Here is a 14,623-nt window from a genome sequence, read left to right as displayed (position 1 = left end):
GATTCACCACCCTCTGGCTAAAGAAATTCCTCCTCACCTCTGTTCTAAAGAGGCGTCCTTCTGTTCTGAGGCTGTTCCCACTGGACCCAGGCTCTCCCACTATAGGAAATATCCTCTCCACATTGGAGTTCGGAGTTCAATTCCAAAGTCATCTGTAGAATGTTTGTACATTCTCCCGGTGACTGGGTGGGTGCTCTGGTTTCTTCCCACAATCCAAAGTCCTACTGGTTAGTAGGTTAATTGGTCATTGTAAATTGTCCTGTGGTTAGGTGAGGGTTAAATAGGTGGGTTGCTGGGCGGTGCATTTGTTAGCCAGAGGGTAGTGAATTGTTGCTTCATTTGATTGTATACACTATATGTTCAGTCATACAGCAGTACAGCACAGAAACAGGCCTTTTGGCCCATCTAGTCCATGCAAAAACCATTTAAACTCCCTACTCCCATCAACTTCACTGGGACCATTGCCCTCCATAGCCCTACTATCCATGTACCTATCCACACTTCTCTTAAACATTGAAATTGGACTTACATGCCCCACTTGTGCGGACAGCTTGTTCCACTCTCTCTCAACCCTCTGAGTGAAAAAGTTTCCATTCATATTCTCCTTAAACTTTTCACCTTTCACCCTTAACCCATGACCTCTAATTGTAGTCCCACCCAGCCCCAGTGGAAAAAGCCTGATTGTATATACCCTATCTATGCCCCTCATAATTTTTTGTACCTCTATCAAATCTCCCCTCAATTTTCTATATTCCAAGGAATAAAGTCCTAACCTATTCAATCTTCCCTTATAACTCAGGTCCTCCAGACCCCTTGTAACATCCTTGTAAATTTTCTCTGCACTCTTTCAACCTTATTTACAGCTTTCCTGTAGGTAGGTGACCAAAACTGCACACAGTACTCCAAATTAGGCCTCACCAATGTCTTATACAACTTCAACATAACATCCCATCTCCTATACTCAATACATTTATTTATAAAGACCAATGTACCAAAAGCTTTCTTTACAACCCTATCTATGTGTGTCCCATTTTCAATGAACTATAGACCTGTATTCCCAGATCCCTTTGTTCCATTGCACTCCTCAGTGCCGTACCATTCAGTGTGTAAGACCTACCATGGTTGGTCCTACCAAAGTGCAACACTTCAGACTTGACAGGATTAAATTCCATCTGCTATTTTTCAGCCCATTTTTCCATCTGGTCCTAATTCCACTGCAAGCCACAGTAGTCTTCCTCACTGTCCACTACACCCCCAACCTTGGTGTCATCCACAAATCTGCTGATCCAGTTAGCCACATTATCATCCAGATCGCTGATATAGATGACAAACAACAACAGAACCAACACCGATCCCTGTGGCACTCCACTAGTCACAGGCCTCCAATCAGACAGGCAACCATCTACTACCACTTTCTGGCTTCTCCCTCAAAGTCAATTTAGAAATTTACTACTTCATAGTAAATTTACTACTTCAATTTACTACTTCATATTGATTGCTGAGTGACCGAACCTTCTTGACCATCCTCCCATGTTGGACCTTGTCAAATGCATTGCTAAAGTCCATGTAGACAACATTCATAGCCTTGCCTTCATCAACATTACTGGTAAATACCTTGAAAAACTCTGTAAGATTGGCTAGACATGACCTACCATGCACAAAGCCTTGCTGACTATCCTTAATCAGTCCATGTCTATCCAAATACTCATATCTCCGATTCCTTAGAATACCTTCAAGTAACTTTCCCACTAGTGATGTCAGACTCAATGGTCTATAATTTCCTGGTTTATTTTTAGATCCTTTCTGAAACAGTGGAACAACATTGGCTATTCTCCAATATTTCAATACTTCATCTGTCACTAAGGATGATTTAAATACCTCTGCTAGAGCTCCTGCAATTCCTGCACTTGCCTCCCACAGGGTCCGAGGGAACACCTTGTCAGGCCCTGGGGATTTATCCACCCTAATTTGCCTCAAGACAGCAAACACATGCAAAAATTTCATTTAGAATCTCCCCAACTATGAAAATGGACAAGGGAGAGCCAGTGGATGTAGTGTACCTGGACTTCCAGAAAGCTTTTGATAAAGTCCCACATAGGAGATTAGTGGGCAAAATTAGGGCACATGGTATTGGGGGCAGAATACTGACATGGATTGAAAATTGGCTGGCTGACAGGAAATAGAGTAGTGAATGGCCTTTTGGAATGGCAGGCTGTGACCAGTGGGGTACCGCAAGATTTGGTGCTGGGACCACAGCTGTTTATAATATACATTAATGATTTAGATGAAGGGATTAAAAGTAACATTAGCAAATTTGCTGATGACACAAAGCTGGGTGGCAGTGTGAAATGTCAGGAGGATGTTATGAGAATGCAGGGTGACTTGGACAGGTTGGGTGAGTGGGCAAATGTATGGCAGATGCAGTTTAATGTGGATAAATGTGAGGTTATCCACTTTGGTGGCAAGAACAGGAAGGCAGATTACTATCTAAATGGAGTCAAGTTAGGAAAAGGGGAAGTACAACGAGATCTAGGTATTCTTGTACATCAGTCAATGAAAGCAAGCATGCAGGTATAGCAGGCAATGAAGAAAGCTAATGGCATGATGGCTTTTATAACAAGAGGAATTGAGTATAGGAGTAAAGAGGTCCTTCTGCAGCTTTACAGGGCCCTGGTAAGACACCACCTGGAGTATTCTGTGCAGTTTTGGTCTCCAAATTTGAGGAAGGACATTCTTGCTATTGAGGGAGTGCAGCTTAGGTTCACAAGGTTAATTCGCAGAATGGCGGGACTGTCATATGTTGAAAGATTGGAGCGACTGGGCTTGTATACACTGGAATTTAGAAGGATGAGAGGGGATCTGATTGAAACATATAAGATTATTAAGGGATTGGACACACTGGAGGCAGGAAGCATGTTCCCGCTGATGGGTAAGTCCAGAACGAGAGGCCACAGTTTAAGAATAAGGGGTAGGCCATTTAGAACAGAGATGTGGAAAAACTTTTTCACCCAGAGAGTGGTGGATATGTGGAATGCTCTGCCCCAGAAGGCAGTGGAGGCCAAGTCTCTGGATGAATTCAAGAGAGTGTTAGATAGAGCTCTTATAGATAGCGGGGTCAAGGGATATGAGGAGAGGGCAGGAACGGGGTACTAATTGTGTACGATCAGCCATGATCACAGTGAATGGCGGCGCTGGCTAGAAGGGCCGAACGGCCTACTCCTGCACCTACTGTCTATTGTCTAACCCCTTTTGGCTCCACACACAGATTACCATTCTGCTGTTCCAGAGAACCAATTTTGTCCTTTGCAATCCTTTTGCTCTTAACATATCTGTAGAATCCCTTAGGATTCTCTAGCAGACTGTCTTCTCTGCTAGCTGGTCTGCTAGAGCAACTTCATGGCTTCTTTTAGCCCTCCTGATTTCTTTCTGACATGTTCTCTTGCATTTCTTGTACTCCATAAGCACCTCATTTGTTCCTACTTGACTATATCTGCTATGCACCTCCTTTCCTTTCCTCCATACCTCCTGAAAACTGAGGTTCCCTACACCTGTTAACTTTCCTTTTATTCAGACAGGCACATACAAGCTTTGTACGCTCAACATTTCACTTTTGGAGGCCTCTCACTTACCAAGTATGCCTTTGCCGGAAAACAACCCATGCCAATCCACACTTGCCAGATCTTTTCTGATACCATCAAAATTGGTCTTTCTCCAATTTAGAATCAGATACAATAAATTTGAACTTGATCTTAAGTTAAGTCCTTGAAATTCATTGCCACAGGTGGCTGTGTATATTTAAGGCAGAGATTGATAGATTCTTGATTAGTAAGGGTGTCAGTGGTTGTGGGGAGAAGGCGGGGGTATGGGGTTGAATCGGCCATGTTGAAATGATGGAGCACACTCAATGGGCTGAATGGCCTAATCCTGCTCCTATGTCTTATGATCATATTTATTTATTATTTAGAGATACAGCATGGTAACAGGCCCTTCTGGTCCAATGTGCCTGTGCTGTCCAAATTTCATTTGCCCAATTAACATACTAACCCATGTGTCTTTGGAACGTGGGAGGAAACTGGAGCATCTGGAGGAAATCTACACAGTTACTAGGAGAATACACAAACTTCTCACAGGCAGCGACACAAACTGAACTGGGTTGCTAACTGCTGCTCTACCATGCCAGCCCAGCAGTCTGTAGTCTCACTTGTGTCCCTGTTTGAAAATGTAATCCCCCAGTGTCCCCCTCCCACTGCACCCTCACCCACTCCCCACTTCTGAGCAAGAGTTACTGACCTGAGGCATTTGCTGGTTTCTCTTTTTACTGTCTGGCTGATTTCTTACAGCTTTCCACTCTCCTATTTGTTTTCTCAGTTACAAACCCATTCCTTCTCTGTTATTGTAAGAATTTTCTAAATTTCTGTGAAATTATCAAGCGGATTCTGGCATTTTCCCATGTCCCAGATCTCCAGCTAGCTCTCCTTCCTTATATCTCCCCTCTTTCTTGAGCAGTAACCTTGTAGCTTTTGAGGTCTAGGGCAGTAGGCTAGTGTAAGACTGTCACGCCAGCAACCGGGGGTTCAATTCCCGCCGCTGTCTGAAAGGTGTTTGTATGTGTTTGTGTGAGTCTCCTCTCACATTTCAAGAATGTATGAGTCAGGGTTGCCTTCAATGCCTTACCTATTTAAATGTACATCCATTTATCTCTTAAATGTAGCAGTTACATCTGATTTCAGCACCAACCTGGGCAGCGCATTCCAGGTATCAACCACACACTGTGTAAAATAAAACCTTCCTCTCATCTTAAGCATCTCCCCTCGTGTTTTCAGTACCCTTACCAGAACATGGAACATTGAAGAGTATAGAGAGGCCCTTTGCCCACCAAGTTATGCTGAATGATTTAAACTTGTCTGCTTGCACATAAAGATTAGCTTTATTTGTCACATATTTCTAAATGTCAAAATATATAGTCAAATGCATAATTTGCGTCAACAGCCAGCACAGTCTGAAGGTGTGCTGGGGGCAGCCCACAATCAGGAAAGTTCACCAACACCCCTGCTTTTCCGAGGAGCTGGAGTGTGCACCTCTGTACCCATGTGATTCTACAGGTGAGCAGTAGAGGGCATCCTAACAAGCTGCAGCTCCGTTTGGAATGGAAACTGCACTGCGGTAGACAGGAAGGCTCTACACCAGGTAGTCAAAAATGTTCAGCGCATCACTGGCACCAGCCTATCCACCATTACGGACAATTACACAGAAAGGTTCTGGAAAAGAGTCAGTAACATTATGAAGGATCCCACCCACCCTGTTCATCGACGAATTGTCCCTCTTCCATCAGTGAGGAGGGTATGTTGCATTTCACCAGACTCAAAAGCAGTTACTTCCCCAAGCAGTAAGGTTGATCAACACCTCCACCCACTAACTCATCCCTCCATACCCCCAACCACTACTTTATCATTTCCAGTCAGTCACCTTATGTATAGACACTCCTGTGCCTAGCATCACTTTATCGACATACACTCAATCTGAATATATAAGCGATAGTGTGTATTTATATTTATTGTGTTTTCTGTGCTGCATCAGATCCGCAGTAACAATTATTTTGTTCTCCTTTACCTTTGTGAACTGGAAATGTCATTAAATAATCCTGTGTGTTGAAGTTTGGTCATACTTCTGCACCAACGTAACATACCCACAACTTTCTACCTTTACTAATGTGGTCCATATTCCTCCATTCCTCCACATCCTTGTTCCTACCTAAGAGCCTCTTAGATACCTCTATTGTATCTGCCTCCACCATCACCTCAGGCAATGCATTCCGGGCACCCACCGCTCTCTGCATAAATAAACTATTACCCCTCACATCTCTTTTGAACTTGTCCCCTCCCACTTTAAATGCATGCCCTCTAGTATTAGACATTTCAACCCTGTGAAAGAAACTCCAGCCTTTGCCTCTGTTGAGTGACCCATCAGCCTCCACTGCTCCAGGGAAAGCAAACGATAGTTCCATACATACAGTATTGTGCCTGAGATTAATTTTTTAAATCCAGTTTTATTTGAATTTAAGTTCCTTAGCTGCTGTGGTTGGACTTGAAATCTCACCTTTCTGAGCTAACTACACTCAATGGCCAGGTACACCTGTACACCTGCTCATTAATGCGAATATCTAACCAGCCAACGCAACCAGGTGGTTGCATCTCAATGCATAAAAGCATGCAGATGTGGCCAAGAGGTTCAGTTGCTGATCAGACCAAACATCAGAATGGGGAAGAGGTGACTTTGGCTATGGAATGATTGTTGGTGCCAGATGGGGAGGCTTGAGTATCTCAGAAACTGCTGATCTCCTGGGATTTTCACACACAACAACCTCTAGAGTTTACAGAGAATGGAGTGAAAAATCAAAAAACATCAATTGAGAGGCAGTTCTGCGGGCAAAGAACTCTTGTTAATGAGAGAGGTCAGACTGGTTCAAGCTGATGGGAAGGTGACAGTAACTCAAATAACTATGTGTTACAACATGGTGTGCAGAAGAGCATCTGAACACACAATACGTTGAACCTTGAAGTGGCTGGGCTACAGCAGCTGAAGACCATGAACATACACTCCATGGCCACTTTATTGGGCACAGGAAGTATCTAATAAAGTGGCTACTGAGTGTAGAACAGTGAAGCACAAGAACAGGTCTTTTAGCCTATGATGTGCATAACCATTTAAATGCATCCTTTCTGCCTACACAGGTCCGTATCCCTACATTCTCTGCATCTTCATGGGTCTGTCCATTGTCTGTTTTCTTTCTAAGGTTACAGAGGAAGCGAAGGCTGCTGATAATTTCAGCTCCTGACGAGGAAGAATGGATGTTCCAGCAGCAGATGTCAGCTGTCACTGGCCAGGACTGCCATTTAGGTAAGTTATTTAGACAGCTGTTTACACCTCAGGACCTTTAGCACACACCCTGATGATCCTGGGCCACTTCATTTCATGATCGGCACACAGGCAGGCCGCTCAACTCTCATCTCTCTCAGACAGTATCACAGGTGTGAGAGGCAGAGACTTTTAGATCATAGGACCAGAACATACAGGACAGAATTAAGCCATTCAGCTTATCAATTCTGCTCCACCATTTCATCATGGCTGATTTATTATCTCTTTCAACCCCAATCTCCTGTGTCATAACCTTTGATGGCCTGACTAATGAATAATCTATGAATCTCTGCTTTAAATATACCCAATCACTTGGCCTCCACATACCTCTGTGGCAATGATTCACCACTGAAGAAATTTTTCTGTTCTAAAGAGGTGTCCCTCTGGTCCTAGACTCCCCCACTATCGGAAACTTCCTCTTCCGATCCACACCCTCTCGGTCTTTCAATATTTGATAGCTTTCAATGAGATGGCCCAAGCATCCCCCCCCCACCCCCACCATCATCCTTCTAAACCCCAGTGAGGTTTTCCCAGAATGGGAAAAGAATTTCAGAATTTCCCCGCTAAGTTCGCAGTCCTGGACTTCCTATCCTAATTTTCCATGCTAGCCGCTCCTTTCCTGGTACAGCCCTACATTCCCTCTGCTCTTACAACTTTGATCTTTTCCTTCATTTTAATGACTGTACAAATGATGCCTACAGTTGCTAAGGCGAGTTCAGGGATGGGAGAACAAGCCTGACTTCATCCAAGCTGTGTCCAGATTAGGGGATTTAGCCCAAAACATCGACTGTCTATTTCCTCCCACAGACTGAAGAGTCAAGAGTGGTTCATGTCATTTCCAGTACACAAGTGTAAAGGGGAACAAAATAGTTGTTACTCCAGATTTGATGCAACACAAAACACACAATAAGGTAAAGAACACAATAATAATAAATACATAAGATAGCTTATATACATAAATCGATTGTGTGTCCATGAAGTGACACTAGGCACAGGAGTGTCTGTACATAAGGTGACTGACAGGAAATGATAAAGTAGTGGTGGTTGGGGGTGTGGAGGGGTGGGTTAGTAGGTGGAGGTGTTGATTAACATTACTGCTTGGGGAAGGTAACTGTCTTTGAGTCTGGTGGTCCTGGCATGGATGGTACGTATGTAGCCTCCTCCCTGATGAGAGCTGGACAAGAGATGCTGCCCAACCTGCTGTCCCACCAGCATTTTCAGTCTCTTGGGTCACATCCAGAGGGTAGAGTGCCACCAAAGTAGGCATCACATCACCCAAGGCCACTGAGAAACTTCACAAGTCGTCCCAGCATCGTTTGTGTGTTCCATGACAAAGACAGAAGTTCAAATTTAATTATCATTCAACCATATTATTGTGTGCAGTTTTGGTCACCGAATTATAGGAAGGATATTAATAAGGTTGAAAGAGTGCAGAGAAGGTTTACAAGGATGTTGCTGGGACTTGAGAAACTGAGTTACAGAGAAAGGTTGAATAGGTTAGGACTTTATTCCCTGGAGCGTAGAAGAATGAGGGGAGACTTGATAGAGGTACATAAAATTATGATGGGTAGAGATAGAGTGAATGCAAGGTGGCTTTTTCCACTGAGGCCAGGTGAGAAAAAAACCAGAGGACATGGGTTAAAGGTGAAGGGGGAAAAGTTTAAAGGGAACATGGGGGGGGGGCTTCTTCACACACAGAGTGGTGGGAGTGTGGAATGAGCTGCCAGATGAAGTGGTAAATCCGGGCTCACTTTTAACATTTAAGAAAAACTTGGACAGGTACATGGATGAGAGGTGTATGGAGGGATATGGGCCAGTTGCAGGTCAGCGGGACTAGGCAGAAAAATGGTTCGGCACAGCCAAGAAGGGCCAAAAGGCCTGTTTCTGTGCTGTAATGTTCTATGGTTCTATGGTTCATTCAGCTAAAGGAAACAACATCCTTCCAGGGCCAAAGTACAAAACACCTTACACAGTTACACACAGCATACAGCACACACAAAAACTGCAGTAACAACTGATAAGTCACACAGCCTCAGTGCAGTGAGAAGCAGTCAGTGTTTTGGGTCTGTGTAGAACAAAGGGATAACACAAATTTCCAAACCCATGAACACTACCTCGCTTTTTGCTCTTTTCTGCACTGTTCTTTTTCATATATATTTCTTGTTGTAACGTTGGGTGGCAGGCACGGTAGCATAGTGGTTAGCACAACGCTTTACAGGTGACCTGGGTTCCATTCCCACCACTGGCTGTGAGGAGTTCTCCCCTTGCCTACATGGGTGTCCTCCAGATGCTCCGGTTTCCTCCCACAGTCCAATGATGTGATGGTGGGTTAATCGGTCCATAAGACCACAAGGTATAGGAACAGAAGTAGGCCATTCAGCCCATCGAGTCTGCTTCACCATTCAATCATGGGCTGATCCAATTCTTCCAGTCATCCCCACTCCTCTGCTTGCACCCAATACCCTTTGATGCCCTGGCTAATCAACAACCTATCTATCTCTGCCTTAAATACACCCAAAGTCTTGGCCTCCACAGCTGCTCATGGCAACAAATTCCACAGATTTGCCATCTTCTGATAAAGTAATTTCTCTGCATTTCAGTTCTAAAAGGATGTCCTTCAATCCTGAAGTTGTGCCCTCTTGTCCTAGAATCCCCTACCATGGGAAATAACTTTGCCATATCTAATTTGTTCAGGCCTTTTGACATTCAGAATGTTTCTATGAGATTCCCCCCTCATTCTCCTGAACGCAGGGAATACAGCACAAAAGCTGCCAGATGTTCCTCATAAGGTAACACTCTCATTCCTGGAATCATTCGCGTGAATCTTCTCTGAACCTTTTCCAATGTCAGTATATCCTTTCTAAAATAAGGAGCCAAAAACTACACACAATACTCCAAGTACGGTCTCACAAGTGCCTTATAGAGCCTCAACCTCACATCCCAGCTGTTATATTCTATACCTCTAGAAATGAATGCCAACATTGCATTCACCTTCTTCACAACTGACTCAACCTGCAGGTTAACCTTTAGGGCAGGGGTCGGCAACGTTTACCACTAAAAGAGCCAATATGGACCCATTTCCCACAGAAAAGAAACACTGGGAGCCACAAAATGAAATAACACTGCATACAACGGGTTTTTTTTTTGCCTTTATGCTATGTATAAACAAACTATAATGTGTTGCATTTTTGAAATTGATGAACTCCTGCAGAGAAAACGAAATTACATTTCTTAGAATCTACATTTAATAATGATATAGGGCGATAAGATGTACATAAAGTAGGATCTTTATCTTTTTTAAGAATTAGAGAAATATTAGCTTCATAAAAAGATTGAGGTAATCTCTTCTTAGCAAACGCATCATTAAAAATTTCACATAACCAAGGAGAAAGCAAAGAAGAAAAAGTTTTAAAAAATTCTACTATATAACCATCAGGACCAGGAGCTTTCCCTGAATTCATTGATGAAATAGCCTCTCCTATTTCCACTAAAGAAATAGGAGCATCTAACAGACTATGATCTTCATCAGTCAGTTTAGGAATATTCAAATTGTTAAAAAAATTATCTATCATGGACTGGTCACCATCAAATTCTGAATGATATAAAGATTTATAAAAATCTTGAAAGGTGTTATTAATTTCTTTATGATCAGTAGTTAAATTACCGTCTGATTTGCGAATTTTAATAATTTGTCGCTTAGTCGAGATAGCCTTTAATTGATTAGCTAACAGTTTACCAGTACGGTCACTATGAATATAAAATTGAGCCCTGGTCCTAATTAATTGATTTTCAATTGAAGAAGATAATAGTAAACTATGTTCCATTTGAAGCTCAACTCTCTTCTTATAAAGTTCTTTGGTAGGAGTCACAGAATAAATCTTATCAATTTCCTTAATTTTATCCACCAATAAAGCAATATCTAAATATCTTTGTTTTCTTTTACCAACAGAATATGAGATAATTTGACCACGAATAAAAGCCTTAAAAGAGTCCCAAAGTATTCCTCTGTCGATTCCTTCAGTACAGTTTGTAGAAAAGAACAAGTCAATTTGCTGTTTTATATAAGTAATAAATTCTGGGTCTTGAAGCAAAGTAGTGTTAAGTCTCCAAGATCTGGTGTTATTGGAATAGTCCGAAATCTTAATAGATAACTTCAAGGGTGCATGATCCGAAATAGTAATAGAATCATATTTACAATCAATAACATCCATTAATAACCGATGATCAATAAGAAAATAGTCAATTCTAGAGTAGCTATGATATACATGTGAAAAAAAAGAAAATTCTTTATCTTTAGGATTCAAAAACCGCCATATTTCTGTAATTCCCGAGTCAACCAAAAATGAATTAATAAGTAGGGCTGATCTATTCGGAAGAGTGCGAATAGGTTTAGATCTATCCATCGAAGGATTCAAACAACAATTAAAATCTCCACCCATTATCAACATATATTCATTTAGATTAGGAAGAGAGGTAAATAAACGTCTAAAAAATTCAGGGCAATCAAAGTTTGGAGCATAAATATTAACTAGAACAACTTTCCGATGGAAAAGTAAACCAGTTATCAACAAAAATCTACCCTGTGGGTCTGAGATAATTTCATGATGTGTAAACGATATTGAGGGATCTATAAAAATAGACACACCCCTAATTTTGGCGGTACAATTCGAATGAAATTGTTGACCCTTCCAGAACCTAAAAAAACGTTGATTATCCTCCCTCCTGATATGGGTCTCCTGTGCAAAGATAATATTAGCATTCAGTCTATGGAATACTTTAAATATTTTTTTGCGTTTAATCGGATGATTTAAACCATTAGTATTCCAGGAGATAAAGTTAACAGATCTATCCATCATACCAATATTAATTGTGTGTATCATAAAAGGTTAAAAAGACACATAACCCACAATTCAGGAAGGAGGAAAATTGATTCAGGAGCAGCCGGAGAACATGACACCTCAACAATATTAGTAATTTAAAGTCGGCCCATAAACTAAAAGCAAAAAAATAAAAAGCAAAAGCGTGAAAAAAGATCCCTCCCCCCTCCCCCCACCCTTCGAAAAAAAGCCAAGCGGCAGGCGCATAATCTAATACTAATATTACCCCCATTTCAAGATGGCAGCTCTATAAAAAAAAGATTAGAAGAAAACTATATATCACCCAAATTAAAATATAGAGTTGCAAAAAAAAATATATATATCAATCAGAATAATAAAGAAAAACTAATATAATACAACAATCATTAATAAAAAAAAGGTATAAACGTCAAAATTTAAAAGTGTAGTATACCTTTAAAAAAAAATCCCATATTCAAATACAAGATGACGTTTCAAGAGCAAAGACTTATGGGAAGAAGAAACGCCATTTTGAAAAAACCATATTACTAAATACAAATGTGAGTTCAGCAATCTGTTAAAAGACAAAATAACATTTAAAAAGAAGGGGATATAGTACAGTACAGCATATATATAAAAAAAACTAAAAGTCCAAAACATTCGTCCCATATCTAACTTATCTTCATGCCGCTGAATATCCGATGCCTGCGATTGAAGCTTATTATCAAGCGATCTAACAACTCCTTCAAGTTCAGACATTTTCGTAGTAAGCTTGTTTTCCAAACTTGCCAATTTACTTTCCAAACTTGTTGCTTTACTTTCCATTTTACTTTCCAGCTTGCTTTCCAAACTTGCAAGTTTAGCATCCAGAAGATTAGAAATTGCATCGATAGATAAAGGCTCCTTAGACGATTTCTTGCTTGTAGCCATTTTAAGTTCGACAGAATTAAATCAAATATAGTTTTAGGAAAAAAAAGGGTCAATCGAAAGTATCAACTCATATGATTAAATTCGAAAAGATTTGATTAAAGGGTGATTATAGTTAAAAAAATGAAGAGCGCCTAAAAGGCAGATGTTTACGTCGCCATCTTGAAACTCCACCCCCCACGAAATTACATTTCTGCATGCAACAAAAACATTTTGAACTCCGAAAAAAAAGACGTTGGGTTGAAGGTTACTACATAGGTAGCCTACCTTGGATCGAAGAATTAAAAGAAAGCGCGCACTGGCGGGTGTCAGGCATTGGCAGTTGTGATGTATATTAATAGCGATAAAAAACACGTTGTAGCGGTGTAGCGCTACACGCAGCGCTAAAATAAAGACTGCAGTCAAAGGTAACTTTATTCGAACTAAACAGCCTTGCTTTAAAGCCTCCCTCAACCCGTCCCCGTGGGCGCGGATGCTCCAAAAGACACGTACTCACAAACCCCCGTAGGCTATCTCCCTTAGTCGGAACGGTGGCTAATTGTTCGGATGTGCCAGGAAACGGTGTCTCCGCAAAGTTTTCATATTGTACAAGATCACCATAATCTTCAAATTTCGAATTACATTTCAAAAGCTAACAAACCACGGGGAGCCGCATCACAGAGATCAAAGAGCCGCATGTGGCTCTGGAGCCGCAGGTTGCCGACCTCTGCTTTAGGGTATCTTGCACAAGGACTCCCAAGTATTGTAAATTGTCCCATGGTTAGGCTAGGGTTAAGTCGGGGGACTGCTGAGTGGCGTGGCCTATTCTGCACTTTGTCTCATGAATAAACAAATAGATAAAGAGAGCCAGACTCATAGATGCACTACAGCAGAAACAGGCCCTACAGCCCATCCAGTCTGTGCTGAACTATTATTCTGCCTAGTCCCATCAACCTGCAGCTAGACCATACCCCTCCCATCCATGTACTTAACCAAATTTCTCTTAATTGAACCCGCATCCACTACATCCACTCTCAGCTCGTTCCATTCCCCCTCAGATTCCTCTTAAATATTCACCTGCCACCTTTAACTCATCACCTTTAGTTCTAGTATCACCCAACCTCAGTGGAAAAAGCCTGCTTGCATCTACCCTATCTATATCCCTCATAATTTTAGTCAAATCCTCCCTCATTCTCCTTCGCTCCAGGAAATAAAGTCTAACCTATTCAATCTTTCCCTAAAACTCAGATCCCCAAGTCCCGGCAACATCGTTGTAAATTCTATCAGTCATATTGACATCTTTCCTGTAGGTGACCAGACCTGTACAATACTCCAAGGTAGACCTCACCAGCATCTAATACAACCACAACATAACATCACAACTCCTGAACTCAGAACTCCAATTTATGAAGGCCTCTGTGCCAAAAGCCTTCTTTACCACCCCATCTACCTGTGATGCCACTTCCAAGGAATTATGGATCTGTATTCCCAGATCCCTCTGTTCTATCGCAATGCCCCACTGTTCACTGCATAAAAAAGAGTGGTGTATAAACGGAACAGGGAAAGTGTTGGAAAACCTCAGCAGGAAAGACAACATCTGCGGAAAGATTGCAACTACGTTAAACCATTTCTCTTATCACAGACATTCCCTTTGCTCTCTTTATCCCTCCCCATTTCTAAAAAATTACCATCTCTTTCCCAGTCCTGACGAAGGATTGCGGACCTGAAAGTGTTGGCTGTTTCTCTCTCTTTCCACAGATCCTGAGTGTTTCCAGCATTTTCTGCCTTTGTTTCAGACTTGCATCTTCTGTAGCTATTATTTTCATGTATCATGTATTGAAATGTCTGTATTTGATTAGGGATTCGCCATTTTGCTCTGTTGAAGTTGACGGGAACAGGGGAAGATACCTCAGGAATGTTGGAGCTGTTTCCTCCCAATGGTAAGAATGATGTTTGATGGGTTGTGT

At 41.7% G+C, this 14,623-nt stretch overlaps 1 protein-coding gene across 1 annotated transcript in view; it reads left to right on the top strand.

Moving 5' to 3' along the window:
- Positions 1–14,623, top strand: part of LOC132396569 (coiled-coil domain-containing protein 80-like) — a 40,124-nt gene that overhangs the window by 14,110 nt on the left and 11,391 nt on the right. Inside the window, exons 5-6 of the mRNA XM_059974227.1 lie at positions 6,794–6,897; positions 14,516–14,596. Coding sequence (XP_059830210.1) covers positions 6,794–6,897; positions 14,516–14,596 — 185 coding nt within the window. The remainder of the gene's footprint in view (positions 1–6,793; positions 6,898–14,515; positions 14,597–14,623) is intronic.

Source organism: Hypanus sabinus, chromosome 7, assembly GCF_030144855.1.
Source record: "Hypanus sabinus isolate sHypSab1 chromosome 7, sHypSab1.hap1, whole genome shotgun sequence".
In the NCBI taxonomy this organism is placed as follows: domain Eukaryota; kingdom Metazoa; phylum Chordata; class Chondrichthyes; order Myliobatiformes; family Dasyatidae; genus Hypanus; species Hypanus sabinus.
The sequence above is the reverse complement of the archived record's forward strand: the minus strand, read 5'-3'. Positions and strand labels throughout refer to the sequence as shown.